Source organism: Carlito syrichta, unplaced genomic scaffold (assembly GCF_000164805.1).
Source record: "Carlito syrichta isolate Samal-C Ts95f unplaced genomic scaffold, Tarsius_syrichta-2.0.1 Scaffold304566, whole genome shotgun sequence".
NCBI lineage: Eukaryota > Metazoa > Chordata > Mammalia > Primates > Tarsiidae > Carlito > Carlito syrichta.
Window position 1 is genome coordinate 877 of NW_007248662.1, and position 17,811 is coordinate 18,687.

Below are 17,811 nucleotides of genomic sequence, written 5' to 3' on the forward strand. Positions count from 1 at the left end.
GTTTTCGAATGAACAGAAGCTCCTAACTATCACAGTCCAATTAAGTCTTTTCTTCTATGGTTAGTGCTTGTTTTTTTTTTGTTGTTTTTTTTTTAAGTAGGCATCTCACTCCGTCACCTAGGCCTCAACCTCCTGACCTGCTGGGCTCAGGCTATCCTTCCGCCTCAGCCTTCCAAGTAGCTGGAACCACAGGCACGCACCACTATGCCCAACTAATTTTTCTTGAATTACTGTAAAGATGAGGTCTCGCCAAGTTGCCCAAGCTGATCTCGGACCCCTAGGCTCAGGTAATCCTCTGGCCTCCACTCTCAAAGTTCTGGGATTCTAGGTGTGAGCCATCATGTTCAGCCTGTGGTTAGTGCTTCAGAATATATATATATCTGTGTGTGCGTGTATGTGTTTATATTTACACATGTTTTGAATGTATATTTTATATATATATATATTTGCCTACTCAAAGGCCACAAAGATGTTTTCCTTAAAAGCTTCATTTGACTTTTCACATTCAGATCTGCCACCCACCTGGTACTGGTTTCTGTCTGGTAACAAGTATCCACACATTTTCTCTCCTGTGAGGTCCAGTTGTCCTGGCACCACTTGCTGGACAGACCATTTTCCCCATTGCAGTTTTGCCTTTGTTATAGATCAAGGTGTCTTTTATATGTGGGTCTGTTTCTGGACTCTCTCTTTGTTTCCACTGGTTATTTTATCTATTGTGCTAATACTACGTTATTTTAACTGTTAGAACTTGACCGTGGGCGTTAATATCTGATGGGATTACGCCCTTCAGCCTTACTTGTCTTCGAGATGGTCTTTGGCTCTTTTGGTTTGCGGTATTTCCACACAACGACACAGTTTTAGAGCCAGACTGTTGGTTCCAGTTTTTAAAAAAAAACCATGAGCTTTTGATTGAGACTGCTGTGAATCCATAGGCTTCCTGGAGGGAACTTACATCTTTACCCTACTGAATCTTCTCATCCATGAGCGTTCTCTGCCTGCCTTCTGAACAAACTGAGCAGCTTCCAATCTCTCTCCCTGCTCTAGGACAGATTTTACAAAATGGGAATTACCTGTTTCTTGAGGGTATGGCTGAGTCGGCTCTTAAATGATCTGGGCCTTTCCTGGGAGCGAGTGAATGTTGGCTGTCAGTTTGATTTCTTGTATGGCTGTTGCTTAGTTACAGTTTTCTGTTTTGGTAACTTTCATTCTGAAAGCCCACAGCTCATAGCGTGGGAGGTGTGGGCTCTGGACCAGGGCATCCTAAGAAGTCTTAACTCAGCTTTATTTGTTAATGTGACATTTTGTTGTTGTTGTTGTTTGGTTATTTTTTGGTTTTTGGTTTTTTTAGGTGGAGTCTCATGTGTTGCCCAGGCTGGAGTGTAGCAGCACATTCGTGGATCGCTGCAGCCTGGACCTCCCAGGCTTAGGCGATCCTTCCACCTCAGCCTCCTGAGTAGCTGGGACTACAGGTGTGTGCTCACATGCCTAGATAATATTTTTATTTTTGCAGAGTTGAGGTATTGCCATGTTGCCTAGACTGGTCTTGAATGCCTGGGCTCAAGCAATCCTTCTGCTTCAGCCTCCTAAAGTGGTAGGATTACAGACATGAACCACCACACCTGGCCTGTTAATGTGACTTTGAGAAGGTTACTTACCTTGTCTAAGCTTCAGTTGTCTCCATATTCAATAGAAATAACAGTACATACCTCACAAAGTAGTTGTGAGTATCAAATGGCTGAATAGACGTTAATTACTGGCTGTACATGGTGGCTGACACCTATAATCTCAGCATTTCTAGGAAGCTGAGGTGAGAGGATTGCCTGAGACCAGACTGAGCAACATGGCAAGACCTCATCGCTACAAAATATAAAAAAATCAGGCCAGGTGCAGTGGCTCATGCCTATAATACCACCACTTTGGGAAGCAGAGGTGAGTGGATTTCCTGAGCTCAGGGATTCAAGACCAGCCTGAGCAATATGGTAAGATCTCATCTCTCAATAAATCAAAAAATTAGCCAGGGGTGGCGGTGCATGCCTGTAGTTCTAGCTACTTGGAAGACTGAGACAGAAGGATCACCTGAGCCCAACAGGTTGAGGCTGTGGTAGCCATTAGCAGCATGCCACTGCACTCCAGCCTGGGTGACAGAGTGAGATGCTGATTCAAAAAATTAGCCAGGTGTGATGGCATGTACCTGTAGTCCCAGCTACTTGGGAGGCTGAGGCGAGAAGATCACCTGAACCTGGGAGGTCATGGCTGTGGTAAGCTGTGATTGTGCCACAGCACTCCAGCCTGGGCGATAGAGTGAGACTCTGACTCAAAAAAAAAAAAAAAGTACTTATATAAATACCTATATACATATATATATACTTATACATATATATAAGTATATGTAAGCATTCAGTAAATGTTACCTATTATTAAGTTTTTCTAGCAAATTGCTCTTTATTTAGGTTTTGAAAAGTATTGATATACTCTTAGTAGCTTCTTAATTTGGGGTTTCATTTGTAACACTAATTAGATCTTATTGCTTCCTATGTTTACTGATGCCCTCTCTATCTTGCATACATGTGATGGAGTATTAACTTACCAGACTGATTTTTCGAAGAACTTGTTATTGATTTTGTTGATCAGCTCAATTGAGTTTGTGGTTTTTAAATTTTTAAAATTTCGACTTTTATGTATTTTCTTCCATCTGCTTTCTTCGTGTTTATTTTGCTGGGGTTTTTTTCCTCCTTTCTCTAGCTTCTTGAGTTAAGAACTTAAATACCAAAAGCAATTTGTAAGGCTGTACGTTTCCTTATAAATATCGCTTTGGCTGTGTCACAGGAGTTGTGAAGTGCAGTAAGTCTCACGGTTTTGTGATTTCCTTTTTGATTTCCCCTGTTGCCCCTACGGTTCAGGGGCTGGTGTGACTGCTGGTATCCCTCAGACACGCATCTCCACCCTGCGGGTGGCAAGCTCATCGCCTGGGTTTCCCTGTCATCTGGCCCGTGAGGGTCAGCCTGGGGACCTGCAGGCAGAGGGCAGAGGGCAGGGGAGCCAGTGCCGGGCCTTGAGCTCCCTCCCTGTGGGGCACTGTGGGCAGAGCCCCAGCTCCTGCGGGGGACTCTTCTTGAGAAAGGCTTGGGGCAGCCGCCTTCCTTCCTGGCTTCTGGTTTTTCAGACTGTGAGAACTGCCGCTCCCTCCCGTCACCACTTTCACTCACCGTGGCTCTCGTGGGTCTCAGGCAGCAGACAGAGATCGCCTTCTCTTGAAGAGCTGGTAGCTTGCTGGGCGCAGTGTTTGCTTGCCAGACTCTCGATCACTCAGCCGGTGGAACCTGCCTCAGGTACTGCTAAGCGCACCGCACTTCTGGGTACCAGGTGCTGTGTCAGTCATACATCTGAGTACAGAAAACAAACCCATCTGTCTACTGCAAGCAGGGTTTCATACTGGGAGTAGTTAGTGGTTAGATGATTGCTAGACAGTCTACAGGACCGAGTTCTCAAGGCTGCTGTGCTCACGAAGCCAAGAGCACATGGCCGTCGTGATCATAGCTGCAATCCCGGAATCGAGAAGGCATCGCCATTTCTGCCTCTCAGGAACCCTGCAGAGTGGCCCACGGAGGCTAGGACTCGGAGTCTCTTCACTACCTCCACCACAGCTGCCTCTGTGTTGGCAAGAAGCTGGAGGGTGCTTGTTGGAATACTGCTATGGAGACATTTTGCCTCCACAGCTTTGTTTAATTGCAAAAAAAACACAACAGAGTGAGGGAGAAAGGGGGGGGGAAGAAAAGGAAAGAGAGAGAAGGAGGGAGGAAGGGAAGAAAAAGAATGAGAGAACAAGAGAACACAGAAAGAACAAACGTTGGGGTCAGGCATGGTGCCTCACGCCTGTAATCCCAACACTTAGGAAGCCAAAGAGGAAAGACAGGCTTGAGGCCTAGAGTTCAAGACCAACCTGGGCAGCATAGTGAGACCTCATCTCTACAAAATAAAAATTTAAAAATGAACCAGCTGTGTGTTGTACACTTGCCATCCCAGCTGCTTGGGAGGCTAAGACCGGGAGAGCGCTTGAACCCAGGAGTCTGAGGCAGCAGTGAGCGCTGATCTTGCCACTGTGCTGCAGCCTGAGCAACATAGCAAGGTCCTATCTCAAAAAAGAAAGAAAAGGAAAAAAAAGCAAAACAAACCTCAAACCAAAGGAGCAAGAAGTAGACCTGAGTTCTCTTCCACCTTCCAGATCTTTCACAGACACACCTAGTTAGGGGAGCCCCAATTACCTCTAGAACCCCAGCTGTAAGAGAATTTTGGGTAATGTCAGGTGTAGCCTTCCTGCCTCTGCCGCACGAGAGGTGCACTGGAGGAAAGGTGGAACAGAGCTTGAACAAACCGCCGTATCCACCTGGGGCTAACCTCTCCTCCCCCAAGAAAATGTACCTTGATATTTTGGCATATTTGTTGTGATACTGTTAAATTTTAACGATCTTCAGAGTCAGAAGTCAGATTCCTCTATGTCTTGATACTTACCGAGAGTCATATCCTGCATTACAGTTACAGTTGTCCATCAGGCCAAGTTTTGGAGACTATTCCAACAACATTCCTTCCCTAAAACTCTTTGAGGTGTCTTGTTTGAATTTCTGTTTCTTAGATCATTCGTAAATGTTAGTCTTTTCTTGTATTTTCGGTTGCTTATATTGCTCCTTCTCAGCTAGCACCGAGTCCTCCCTGAAGGAGCGAGGGAGGAAGAGGAAGGGCCCAGGCCAGTTCCCAGTGTTGGCCCAGCACCTGAGCACCTTTATCTCTCGGGGTTGGACTCCCTGTACACTTCCAAGGTCAAAGCCACCGTACTGGAGTCTGGGGCCCCTCCCTAAGATCAGGGGTTTCAATCAGCATCTTCCACAGGCGTGCTTCCCCAAGACGCTGAATTGGGAAGGACCGCATACCCTTCTCCCAGACCTTTCAGACTGGACAGCCTCAGAACCCAGTAAGGACATGGCTGCTGGGGTGGATACTGTGTGTAGCATGGGGACTAAGCAAAATAGGCACTGAACTGCTTTATCTGATGTCATCATTAATTACAATGTTTCTAGCCACCTTATTGGGTAGGCCTTAAAGTTGAGGTTGCTCTTTCTTGACTGCAGAAGCCTTGGGCCACTCAAGCTATTCCTAGAGGGAAGAGCCTGGGAACCCAGACTTTTGCATCTGGAGTTCTTCTCTGTCTTGGCACCTTTGTGCATATAAACCTCTGTGTACATTCTTAGATGGTGTCGTCTCCAAGGGATGTTCATATCCTCAAATCTCTGGCCTTGGGGACCTCGGTCCCTGTAGGTGAGCTCTTCATGGGCAAAGGTTTTTGGTGAGGGGGATAATTTTTGTCCCTTTTATCATGTTCTGATTCTCCCCTACATCCTTTCTACTTCTGTTAAATTACTTAATGTTAACTGATGATGGTCTGTTCAGCTTTGGCTTTTTTTTTGTCCGTAGACTTTAGTCAGTTAAATGAGAGGTGACTCCCACAAAGCTTTCCGCATTGAAAATGTTTGAATAATTCTCTTTTCCTTGAGAGATTCTCCTTTCTTTGTGCTTTTAAAGGTTATTATACATCTCTAAAGAAGATTAAGGCATTGTCTTTCTTTCCTTTTTTCTTTTTGGAGACAGAGTCTCCCTCTCACCTAGGCTGGAAGGCGGCAGTGTGGTCACAGCTCACTGCAACCTTGAGCTCCGAGGCTCAATGGATCCTCCTGCCTTGTCTTCCCAAAGTGCTGGGGTTACAGACTCAAGCTACTAAGCCCAAGCTGCAAGTCTTTTTTTTTTCCTAACGGATGTTCATAAATTCTTTCCTGCTTGCATTATTGATTTGACTAATGGAAGAAAATTGTATAATGTATACATGGACAGTATTTGCTCTTTTGATAATGGAACTTCCTGTCTGAAATAATTGTGCATATAAAATTTAAGGTATTAGGTCATCTTATTTTTCTTTAGAATGTTTCTTCAGTTTCAGTTTGTCAAACATAAAGCCTAAAAATATATTATTTGAGGTAATCCAGTTCCAAATAGTAGCTGAGATGAGAAGCATAGCAAAATTTATATTTTTTGTCCCTACACCAGAAAGAATGTCAGTAATATCATTAAATTGCAACTCTGTTGACATAAAAGACGGACCACTGACAGTTTAGTTTACCACCGGTATATGCCAGAAGACACGCCTGTTTAATAAGAGCTGTGAACGCTGATCTTCAGGAGCACGTCCGCCTTTGTCCTGCGGGTGTCGCGTTGTTTCTTCTACTCTGGCTTCTCCTTGCCTCTTCGGGACTCCAGTGCAGACCTTTAGATTTCTGCCCTCCTAAGTCTAAAGATGCCAAAAAAGGAGTAAGTAGGTGTCTCTTTTATGTGCTCTTATTGCATTTATTGAAATGCTAGTCCTCTTGTCTCGAGTGATAATACACACAGTGCTTGCGTTACTTGGTGTCGTTACCTTGCTACATTTTGCAGTTATATCCGAGGTCTTCATCTTTCTAAAAGCCTTGCAGAAAGAGGACTAGCCTAAGGCTCAAGAGACCGACTGTCATTAATTAGCAAGGAGAGTCTACAGGAATCACTGAATTTCTCTGGGGCTCGTTCCCAGGACCGCCCTTCACACTGAATCATCCTGCAGTATGAAACGGCCCTGAAATCCGTTCTGGAGAACCTGATGCTCTCTGGTGGTTGAGTGGATGAGAGGAGACCCCTTGGGGCTTCCCTTAATTAGGAAATGCAGGAAGAAATCTCTCATCTTGAGCGTCGTCTCATATTAGAAGTTCTGGCCCCATTTTGGTTTTCCCTGGTTCTGTACCAGCTGTTCCCTAGAAGCAAGTTGTGTCTCAAGAGTTTAGAAGACAAGGCCCCAAGCTCAATGCACTCAGAGGCTCCCAGGGGCCCAGGGTGCTGGCCTTCACTGCATCTCGATTTTCTGAGTTCTGCACACAGGACCTGTCGAGGCTTCCTGCCATTGTACTTCCACTGCAGCAAATAAAAATGCCTACTACTCTTTTTTTGAAATCACTTATTGGAGGACATTCTTTATTTTAAATTCTGCGTTGTAATGTAAGTAGTTGACAGAATCTAGCCACCTATCCATTACCATTGAGATTTTGCTGATGGGTCCACAATCTTTTTTGCTTATTTTTTTCTTTTGAGTCAGGGGTCTCTGTCATTCAGGTTGGAGTGTAGTGGCACGCTCATGGCTCACCACAGCCTCATCCTCCTGGGTTCAGGTGATCCTTCCCCCTCAGCCTCCCAAGTAGCTGGGACTACAGGTGCATGCCACCACACCCAGCTAATTTTTTTGATTTGTGTGTGTGTGTGTGTGTGTAAGCAAGGTCTTGCTACATTGCCCAGGTTGGTCTCAAACTCCCAGGCTCAACCAGTCCTCCCACCTCAACCTCCCAAAGTGCTGGGATTACAGGCATGAGCCACTGTGCCTGACCCCACAACCTTTCCTCTCATATCTCTTTAAGAGCTTTGTTAAACTGTGCTTTCTACTTTAGTCTCTATTTTGCCCTGCCCGTCTTATTTTACTTTAACTGCTAGTGTCTTCCTTTCTCAGAAGGGGAATGATGAATCATTTTGAGAGAAGTCTCCCTTTTTTTCTTTTATGGAGGTGGGGTCTTGGCTCTGTGGCCCAGGCTGCAGTGCAGTGGCGTGATTGTGGCTCGCTGTAGCCTCGACTTCCTAGGCTCCAGCCATCCTCTCGCCTTGACTGTGGGTCCTCCTTTAGCTCGTCACAGAACCTCGAATCTGTCTCTTTTTTTCTGTTTGGATTAGCGAGACAAAGTAAGGGTGGGAATGCTCTCATCACATTCTGCCTTGCTGTGATATTCGTTGTCTGCTCGTGCACACCCAGCATCGTGCCTGCTGTGCTTGCTCTTCTGGCCTGTATTTTTAAGCAGCTGGAAATGGCAGTTTTGCTTTCTGTCCTTGCTTCTGCTACACATCCAGCATGAGCCTCGTATATGCCCATTACTGGACCAGCTTTCGCCTAAGGTTTCAGGTTCGTCAGAACCAAGGCGAGCGCAGGCTACCCTTGCTTGCTTTCCCTTGGCCACAGCCACGGCATGTTGTCCGTACTTGAGTATATGAGCCGTGTGGTTATTTTCTCTCTTTGCCTCTCAATCTTTCCTCGGGTGGGTATGGTTTTTGGACTTAGGTACTGTTGTACTTAAATGCACTCACATTGTTGTGTAGAAGAATCTTCGGGTGACTTTTTAAAACTTTTTTCGCCATTTCCCACGTCTCTTTGAAGGCAAATTGGGTAGGATGCGTCTCAGTGGAAAAGGTGAGAGGGCTGCCGCCAGGACGACGACTGGTGAACGCATGCCGTACCTGCTGCTGCGCTACTTGAAAGCTTCAAAATGAACCCGGATGTTGAATGGCCCCCTGTGAAGGCATTTTCAAACCCCCCCCCCCTCGCCTTCTGCAGTTGCTGAGTAACAGCACGGAAGAAGTGCTGTTCCGGCGTTTTCAAAGAGCTGCCTCTGATAGGAAAATGCTCCATAAGGACACAGGCACACCCTCCAGGGCAGCGGCCGTTTTGCTGGAGCTCTGGAGAACAAGTGGCCATCGTCCAAGAAGGAGGTGTGGAGTCAGAAGGACCCAGCGAGGGGCAGCGACTCCCTCGCCTGGGCCAGCTGCAGGTTTAGAGCCATGCTGTCCGTGAGTTGCCAATGAATCAGACCCGTTTTAATGGACCCTTTTGAGCTTACTCTTGCTCAGGTCTATGATTAGATTTTGCTTTGCTGGTTCATTAACGAGTGCTTGGATTTGGAGTTTTTGGTACAGTAATTTAGCAGTTATGTTGAAGTATGCGCACTCCAAAAAGTATCTTCTGTTGTTTTATAGTAACTCTAATTCTGCCGGGTACTCTCCTCTGGTGCTGCCCAAGGCTTAAGAGAGGGAAAGGCAGTGAGTAGTTAATTTCAAATTCCACTTTCTGACTGCACCGAATTAAAGGCAGCAAAACATCTGTAGAAATTTATATTGTTAGTACAATTGAGGATAGGGAAATTTATTTTTCGTTGTAGGGTTGTGTTAATTTTACGGAATTTTAGTTCTTTTAAATAGTTTTTTTCATAAAAATAGAGAAAATCGGGCAAGCCCCTCAGGTTCCTTCCCACTATGGGAGCTTTTCTGTCCTCTCAGTAAATTCTCCTTAAAAAAAAAAAAAAAAAACCCCCCGAGACAACCGCTGCATTGTTGTGATTTGCTCATGATGTCTTCCTCATCAGTTTATTTTGTGGGGCTCTGCAGCCAGCCTGGAAGCAAATAAGGAAATCATAACAACTGACAGAGGAGTTTTGCCCTTTTTAAAGGTATTTTCCAAAAAGAATTGCTGTTGTGTGTGATCATTACTTTTAGACCTAATAGCTTTAAGCTATAGTCAAATATGTGAGATTTTTAAAAGTTTTAAATAGTCAATAAATAATTATTTCTTGGCATATATTCTCCCACCAAATCCCTTTGGCTACAGATACCCTTTCCTTAAATACTTTATTTTGAATTAAAGATCGTTTAGAGGTTTTGTTGGCATGGCAGAAAACTTTTTAAGTATGTGACTTACATTGTACTATCTAGAGAGTACTTTTTTCAAGATAGATAAAAGTTGACATAATTTTTTTAAAGAAAAGTTGCCTGTAAGCAACTTGGTAGCTTCTGTAACTTGGGGAAGGGTCCTTTGGGCTAGGATGAGCAGGTGGGAAGTCTGCATTAATTGAGCGATTCCTCAGCCGTGACATGTCCAGGTGGCTGAAGGTGTGTGCCTGCGCAGCCGTCCCTGTTGGCGACTGGCATGCTTGTGCTCTCCTGTCGTTTGCTGGGTTTAGTATAGACAGTGGAGCCCCGATAGCAGCTGACACCTGACAGCAGTCAGCACTTTGCCAGACTTGATGGTGTGGGCTTGGTAGCACGCGGGCCTTGGAAGTGGTGAAGCATATCACCATTCTACATTTGAAGACACCACAGGGTCGGCCTTTTCTAACCCTGTACTGGCACCTTCTTTTCTAGCAGGCCTTATGCTGGGTGCCTTTCCCGCAGGGAACCTGGGAACGTGTTCTCTTTGCAGCAGCTGAGATAAGTCAGGACAGCGTCTACTCTCCCTCACCCCAGATGAGCACTGTAGTCACCTGACTAGAGTTTCTTCCAAATTATTTTCCTTCCTTCCTTCCTTCCTTCCTTCCTTCCTTCCTTCCTTCCTTCCTCCCTCCCTTCCTCCCTCCCTCCCTCCCTCCCTTCCTTCCTTCCTTCCCGGAGTCTCACTCTGTTGCCCAGACTGGAGTGCAGTGTCACAGCCACTGTAGCCTCGACCTACTGGGTTCAGGGGGTCCTTCTGACTCAGCCTTCCAAAAACCTGGAACCACAGGCATGTGCCACCTTGCCCAGCTACTTTTTTTCTTGATTTGATGTAGTGACAAGGTCTCACCATGTTGCCCAGGCTGGTCTCTCACCTCGGCCTCCCAAAGTGTGGGATTTCAGGTGTGAGCCACTGCCCCTGGCTAAGCTTCATAACATTCTTCACTTAAGGAAGCTGAGACACAAAGAGGATTTTCTGGAAACAACCTACCTAGAAAGGACCAGACTCAGTATTTTCCTTGGTAATGTTGAAAACCTGATAAACGTGGTTTATCAGAAGTCTCAAGGATGAAACCTTTTAGCACAGACCTCTCCTGTTTTGTTTTGTGTTAGCCCTGTGCCTGCATGTTGCCTGGCATGCAGGTGATGTTCACTAGGCTTTTGTTACTGAATGAGTCGCCTGTTTCCTTGTCTTCAGCCGATTCCTCTCTGCCCTAGACCTGAAGCTTACAACTTGTTCTATCTGTAAGGGATTAAAGCTGTTTAGAAGAGTGCAGCTAACAATAAAAGCACTTCAGCTGGGCGAGGCTTCCTGTGCCTGTTGTCCCAGCGACTTGGGAGGCTGAGGCAGGAGGATCTCTTGAGCTCAGGAGCTTGAGGCTGCAGGGAGCTATTGTTATACCTCTGCACTCTAGCCTGGACCACAGAGCGAGACCCTGTCTCTTTAAAAAAAAAAAAAAGGTTCTCTGGACATTGCCTTTATTTCTGAACTACGTAATCGTTACTTTGGAATGCAAGCCTGCAGTAATGACGATATCGTAGATCATGTAGGAGGCCAGCACTGCATTCAGTGGGTCGTTCACACTTGACCTATCAGGGTGGGGGAATCAGTAGTGCAGAACTTTAATGGGTCGTCTTCTTTTTTATTTTATTTTTTTGGAAAGCAGGATTTATTGAGAGGCAGAAAAGCTCCCAGAGCGGAAGGGGACCCCAGGGGATTGTGAATCATTTTCCTTGAAGTGCTTCTTCAGCAAAAATGTGGGGATTTTCTGTCTTTGTTGCTTGTTTTCTTGCAAAAATGTTTCAGCCAAGAGAAGAATCTTAGCACACCCAAAGGCTTTTGGCTGTTTTTCACTTAGCAAAATTCTTTCTGGTCTTATGATATGTGTCTTCTTGTCAGCTAAAATTTACAGAAATAGTGAACCACAAGGGTTTCCTGAGGAGGAGGAGGGTTCTTATATTTCTCTTGGCAACAAGAACATTCTCCAATACTCCTAAATTATAGTTTGGGTCCAATGCTAATGATTTCTTTCCCAAAAACAACTCAAATATTTGTGGTTCCATTTTGCTTGAATCAAGGAAAAGCATACAAGAGACCACTACTTAGTTGTACTGACCCTGGCTTACCCTCCACACACAAAAGTCCCTTGCTAAAGCAGTCAGCAACCTGTAATAATACGTGTGCAAAGTAGATGTTTCTCTAGGCTTGTCAGCTTAAAAGCCTCTGTACCAAACCTCTAAGTGTAGTGGTTAGAGCAGTTGCAATAGGAAACTTTACCTCATGTCAGACAAACAATAAAAATAAATCATATGGGGTGATCAGGTTTTAATGCTAAGGCATTGTTTGCCTTTTTCACTCTCATGAGTGAACAGAGTACAAAAAGCTCATCAGTGTGGGTGTGTATTCTACATTAAAATAAATCTTTTCAAAATCACTTGTTGAATTTTGGTGTGGCTGGTCTTTGATACTGCAGTTTTCAGAGAAGACTATTACAAATCTTCTCACTTTCCAACTTTTTTAATGACTTTTTTGTATACTTTACTCAAAACAGTTCATTGCAACACATTAAATACAGAAACAGGATTCACGAATCTAGCAATATTCTATTAAACCAGACAAGAGATTTGCAAAAAGTATAAAACAGTACGTTCTTTTTTTTTTTTTTACATTGGTAACTTTTTCCTTAAAAATATGTTGTTTACATTAACATTGTAATGGGTTCATTGCTATTTTTAAGTAAAATAATGAATGTTTAAACCTTTTTTGTTTTGATGTTCATTATAAATCGTGTTAGACATCCATAGTTTTTAAGATTGTAAGGAGTCCTGAGACCAGAAAACATGACAACTACTGGTCAGGATGTGGTTTTCTGAGATCTATTAAATAATGCACAGGTTATTTGGCAGTTTCAGAGAAGCGATAGCAGTTTGTTTTGTTTTTTGAGTTGGAATCTCACTCTGTCACCCAGACTGGATTGCAGTGGCCGCTCCCGGCCACCGCAGCCTCGACCTGCTGCAGCCTCGACCTGCTGGGCTCCGGCGATCCTTCTGCCTCAGCCTTCTAAGTAGCGGGAACTACAGGCGCGCACTACCACGCCCGCTAACTTTTTTGATTTGTTGGAGAGATGAGATCTTGCCAAGTTGCCCAGGTGGGTCTCGAACTCATGGGCTCAAGCATCAAGCAATCACTCACCTCAGCCTCCCAAGGCACGGGACTACAGGCTGAGCTACCGAGCCCAGCTCCATATCAGTTTTATCTGCAAACATTTTTAAGATTTAATGTAAATATAATTAATAGAGTTTTAGTGTTCATAGAGTATCCAGGTTTATATGTGTTAGAAAGTGATACGATTTGCACTAATAGCCAAAAGCAGAAAAATACAACTATGAAATACAATGGCAGATGACTGGAAACTACTACTTATTGGACCCGCAGTACATTCATTACATAAAGCCAAGAAACAGCACAGTAATCACCTTGGCAAGCCATATTTTCCCAGAATTGTACAGCAGTGCTTTCTGGAGTGAAAGGGATAAAATCATTTACTGAAGATGGGGAAGAAGCAACACTGCTGAGGCCTAGCTTATAGTGGCCGTGCACATGTCAGCACGTCACACCTCTAGCAGGAAGCTTGTGAAGCCACCGAAAGGTGAGTGAGAGATTCTGTCTGTTGGAATGGGTGGTATCACGCGTTGGGCATTATCGGTGGTCTGGTGGGGAATGAGTGCAGCCGCCTTTGTGAAATGTGAATAGCAAGGGTTCCAGATTGCGGAGCCAACCCGAGTCCGGATGCCCTTAGCTTATGCTCAGCATATTTAGAGAACAAAGTGTTCATTGTTCCTCTTCTGTTTTTCTTTTTTTAGAAAAAAATCTATGCTACAGATAACCTACTTTGTTATTTTGTGAGCTGTGGTAACAACTGGAAAAGGAAGGGGCACTGAAGTCAGTGCTGAGGGAACTTCCGTCTGCCATGTGTGCAGTAAAAAAAAAAAAAAGGCATTACAATCTGGATAAAAAGAAGTTTGCCTCCACCCTACCCTCTAAGCCTCTTCCCGGAGAACCATTAGCAGTCAAGAGTGTGTCCTGATCTCTCCGGAGTCTTTAATTAAAACCGGAAGGCAGTCACAAACGCCTGTAGTCCCGGCTACTTCCCGTAACTCAAGAGGCCTATGCAGGAGGATCACTTGTGCCCAGGAGTTTGAGGCCAGGCCAACCTGGGCAATACAGAGGCTCCATCTCAACCAAAAAAGAACAAGAGGCAACAAGTAAGGATATTAGGCCAGATTTGCCCCCTCCCTTCCTCTGGTGTTTGTACAACTGGTGAGCAAAGCACACTCATGTTTTAAATGGCTGGGGAAAATACCAAGAGAGTGATACTTTGTGACACATGAAAATTATAGGAAGTTCAAATGTCAGCTATTTTCTCACTGCAGCAGCAGACTTGAGCTGTGACAGAGGCCACAGGGCCTGCAGAGCCAAAAAATATTATCTAGCCTTTTACAGAAGAAGTGTGCTGACCCAGAGTTACACCACTTTGAGCGATCTTGCTTATTGTTCTTCCCCGGGGAGGTTCATATGAAGAAAGGGTTCTGCTGCCTTAAAAACACGGTGTTTTTAAGTATGTAATTTTCCAGAAGGTCAGCCCAAACAAATGAACTGTTCAGATGACCTTGTTCTTTTGCCACCCTGGGGACAGAGCAGGATGGGGCTCACCGTTCAACCTGGAAATACAGCTCGAGTGGTCCAAGGCAATATTTGAACATGTCTTGTGGGCGATATAAGACATGTGTGTGCCACTAGGGGTTTTAAAACCTGATAACAAACGTATTCGGGATAACAAACATATTCCTCCTTATGCTATACTTCTTAAAAATATTTTTATTAAAAGAGATTAGCTATAGCTTAAAAGGAAAGTATTTGGCTCGCCTTCTGTTCTTTCAAGTTGGTTGATGCCCAGCAAATCCCCTCTCTTCTCCATCTTTCCACAGGCAAGGATATGCTCCCTAAGGGTCTTGTTCAAATTTCGCTGTCTCTCCTGTGTCCATGGCACCCAATACATTCCTGCCATTTGTTGACTTGCTTGGTGTCTTTGTACTAAACCATCACTAAGTTTTTTTGGTGTCTTCCTCACTGGACACAGGAGGGGCTGTTTCTGCTATAGCTAGCATGGTCCATTTCAGAGTCACACTTACCAGTCCGTCCTGCTCCTGCTTCTTCTAGTGGCGTGAATCTGTGTCCTCATCTGGGAAACGGGAATCACAGTGATGATGACTTACTAATACCTTTCAGAGTTTGTTGTGAACCTTAACTAAGATGATCCCAGTAAAATACTTCTGCCACATACTCCTTTGTTAGCCGTGTCGCTTGTTTATTGTTGTTATGTCTTTAACACTAACAGCCTTTTTAAAGATTAATTTTTTGGTTGAGTGGAGTCAAGGCTTGTTTTTAAACATATCCTCAACGTTGTGCTTCAGAGAAGATTGAAGGTTAGTCAAAGCTTGGTCTGTGCCCAGAAAGGGTTGTCTGGTAGATTAGCATCTGAGGGTGATGATGCTGTTTCTGTTTGGCGTGGTTGGGGTCATTCTTTCTGTTCTTTGAGTCTGTTCCAAAACCTGTGCTCTTCCCTCATCGCTTATATATAGTAGTTGAAAGGATACACTGAATGCTTGCTGTGTACGGGGACTGTTCTGAATTCCTTATATTAATGTAGTTATCAGAAGAGCCATATGAACTAAGTGCCCTCACTCCTGCTTTTAGAGTGGCACAGAACTGTGGGTTGCCACAGGCTGCTTAGCTGCTAAGAGGCAGGCTTGGGAGTGGAATCTAGGGTTTGCCACCAGAGTTTGTGGGGTTGTTTGTTTGTTTGTTTTGTAGAAACAAGGTCTTGTTATGTTGCCCAGGCTGGTCTCCAACTCTTGGCCTCAAGTGATCCTCCCGCCTCAGCTTCCCAAAGCACTGGGACTACAGGCGTGAGCCATGGCACCTGGGACTGGGGCGATTGGTGGTTTTTTTGTTTTTGTTTTTGTTTTTTGATTGGTGTTCGTAACCTCTGTGTTTAATGCTTTTATTAGCCATGCTCTCTTTTGCCATATGCTTGTATGTGAGATACAGCTTATCTAAGGTAATTTTCTTGAAGAGTTTGAGTTGGTTCACATTACAAGCATGTGGTAGATAATACATATTTGTGCTTGAATTAATTAATGAATATGGTGATATGATAGAATTGTAATTAATAGAATATAGTCATTGTCTAATTCTTCTTGGCTTTGAGTAGTAACTATTTTTCATTGCAGGTCTTCTTGGGAGCTATCTATAGCCAGCGTTGCCTATTTTGAAGCAGTCTGCTCTAAGACTACAAAAATTGGGGCAAAAAAATTGCTTAGGAATCTATTTATATTCCTAAATTCATTTTTCCTTGCTGGTGCTCAGAAAAAAAAAAATCTGTGTGTCTTATTTAGAGTTTTTCCTTTTTTGGATCCCTCTGTTGAGTTGCTGATTTATTTGTGATAAAGTGGTGTTGTATTGCAGAAGAACCCTACATAATTTGGACAAACTGGTCATAATAGTGAAGTTTGGTATTGGATTTGGTCTCTGCAGCTTTTGAAACAGTAATGATCTTGACATTTGCTTTATTTCATATGTCTTTCAGAATTCTCCACTTTACCAGTACTTGCAGGATCTGGGGCACACCGACTTTGAAATATGTTCTTCTTTGTCACCGAAAACAGAAACATGCACGACAGAGGGAAAGCAGAAACCTCCGAGAGTCCTGCCAAAAGTAAGGAGCTCGTTCCTTAGGGCGTGGTCCTCTGCTCTTCACCTTATGTCATGCAGACACCTAGGCACCCCCTGCGCACACTGGGAGGCTTCAGGTGTTGAATCTGCAGGACAGAGCTCTCTGCTTAGATGCACTTGAATCTTGACTCTTTCACAATATTTTGTTGGTAGTTTACCTCAGGTAAGCAAATCCATATGGTTGAGAATGAAAACATTTTTTTTTAATACTGAGGTTATCTGAATGGAACCCAACTAATAGGAATGCCCTATTAATTTTGTCATAAATGACCAAAAAACACACCACACCTATGAAACCCAAGTTTGTACTAAAACAAAACAAAAAATTAGAAGTCGACGCCCACCTCCTGCTGGGCATTTTTCTTTAAACCCTTTTTTTAAAAAATCACAAATCATAAGAAACCAAACTGATATTTCTTCAGCACAGTTTAAAGGATATATCTGGAGTGAGTATATTTTCCTCAATTTCTGATATCTTCTTTATCTACAGAAATATATGCTTTTATGCAGTAAATATCTTTTTTATTTTATTTTTTTGAGTTGGAGTCTCACTCTGTCGCCCAGACTGGAGTGCAGTGGCCGCTCCCGGCCACCACAGCCTCTACCTGCTGGGCTTCAGGGATCCTTCCGCCTCAACCTTCCAAGTAGCCGGAATTACAGGCATGCGCTACCATGCCTGGCTGATTTTTGATTTATTGTAGAGATGAGGTCTCGCCAAGTTGCCCAGGCGGGTCTCAAACCTGCGGGCTTAGGTAATCCACTCACCTCAGCCTCCCAAGGCGCGGGATTACAGGCTGAGCCATCGAGCCCGGCTCCATCCCAGTTTTAACCACAGGAACTCTGGTGGAGTAGAAGACGAATAGCCTGTTTTCCCCATACGTTAGCATGCCAGTTGACTCAGTGTTTTATTGCAAGACTCGGTTGCTGTTTGGGCAGGCATCTAACACTTTCATTGTGAAAGGGCAAGAAACATGGACTGGCAGAGGGGTCCCTTCTCCTAGTCTCCTAGTCTTCTTGGGAAGCACAGACGGTGTGAGGTACCTGAGCTGGATGGAGCTGATGAGTGAGCACTCACCGGAAGCAGGCCCAGCCTCACGAGCCCTCCCTGCTCACCAGTTTTCCCCTGCCCTTTCCAGTGTGAGTGTCCCTGGGAAGGGTTATGGAAGCAAACCTGGACAGATGCAGTAGGCTACTACCAGTTAGGACTTGGACTTCAGCTGCTGGTTCACTGGCACGCGACAGAGGTCTTGGCCAGGAGGTGGGCATTGACCTTGATTTTTTTGTTTTAGTACAAACTTGGGTTTCATAGATGTGGTGGGTTTTTTTGTCATTTATGACAAGTATTTTTATGTACAGAAATGTTTTTGCAACCGGGTTCGGTGGCTCAGCCTGTAATCCCGCGCCTTTGGGAGGCTGAGGTGAGTGGA

The 17,811-nt window shown here is 44.5% G+C and overlaps 1 protein-coding gene across 7 annotated transcripts in view; it reads left to right on the forward strand.

Moving 5' to 3' along the window:
• Window positions 1-16,232: 16,232 nt before the first annotated feature.
• VEZT (vezatin, adherens junctions transmembrane protein) overlaps window positions 16,233-17,811 on the forward strand; it is a 39,111-nt gene continuing 37,532 nt past the window's right edge. For 6 of the 7 annotated variants that reach the window (XR_002482088.1, XM_021713470.1, XM_008060243.2 and 3 more), the window contains exon 1: window positions 16,233-16,367. Coding sequence is in view for 4 of the 7 variants with exons in the window: in XM_021713470.1 (XP_021569145.1) it covers window positions 16,292-16,367 (76 nt within the window). In the remaining 3 variants the exon portion in view is untranslated. Of the gene's footprint in view, window positions 16,548-17,811 lie in introns of all 7 variants that reach the window. The other variant, XM_008060242.2, reaches the window with a different exon arrangement.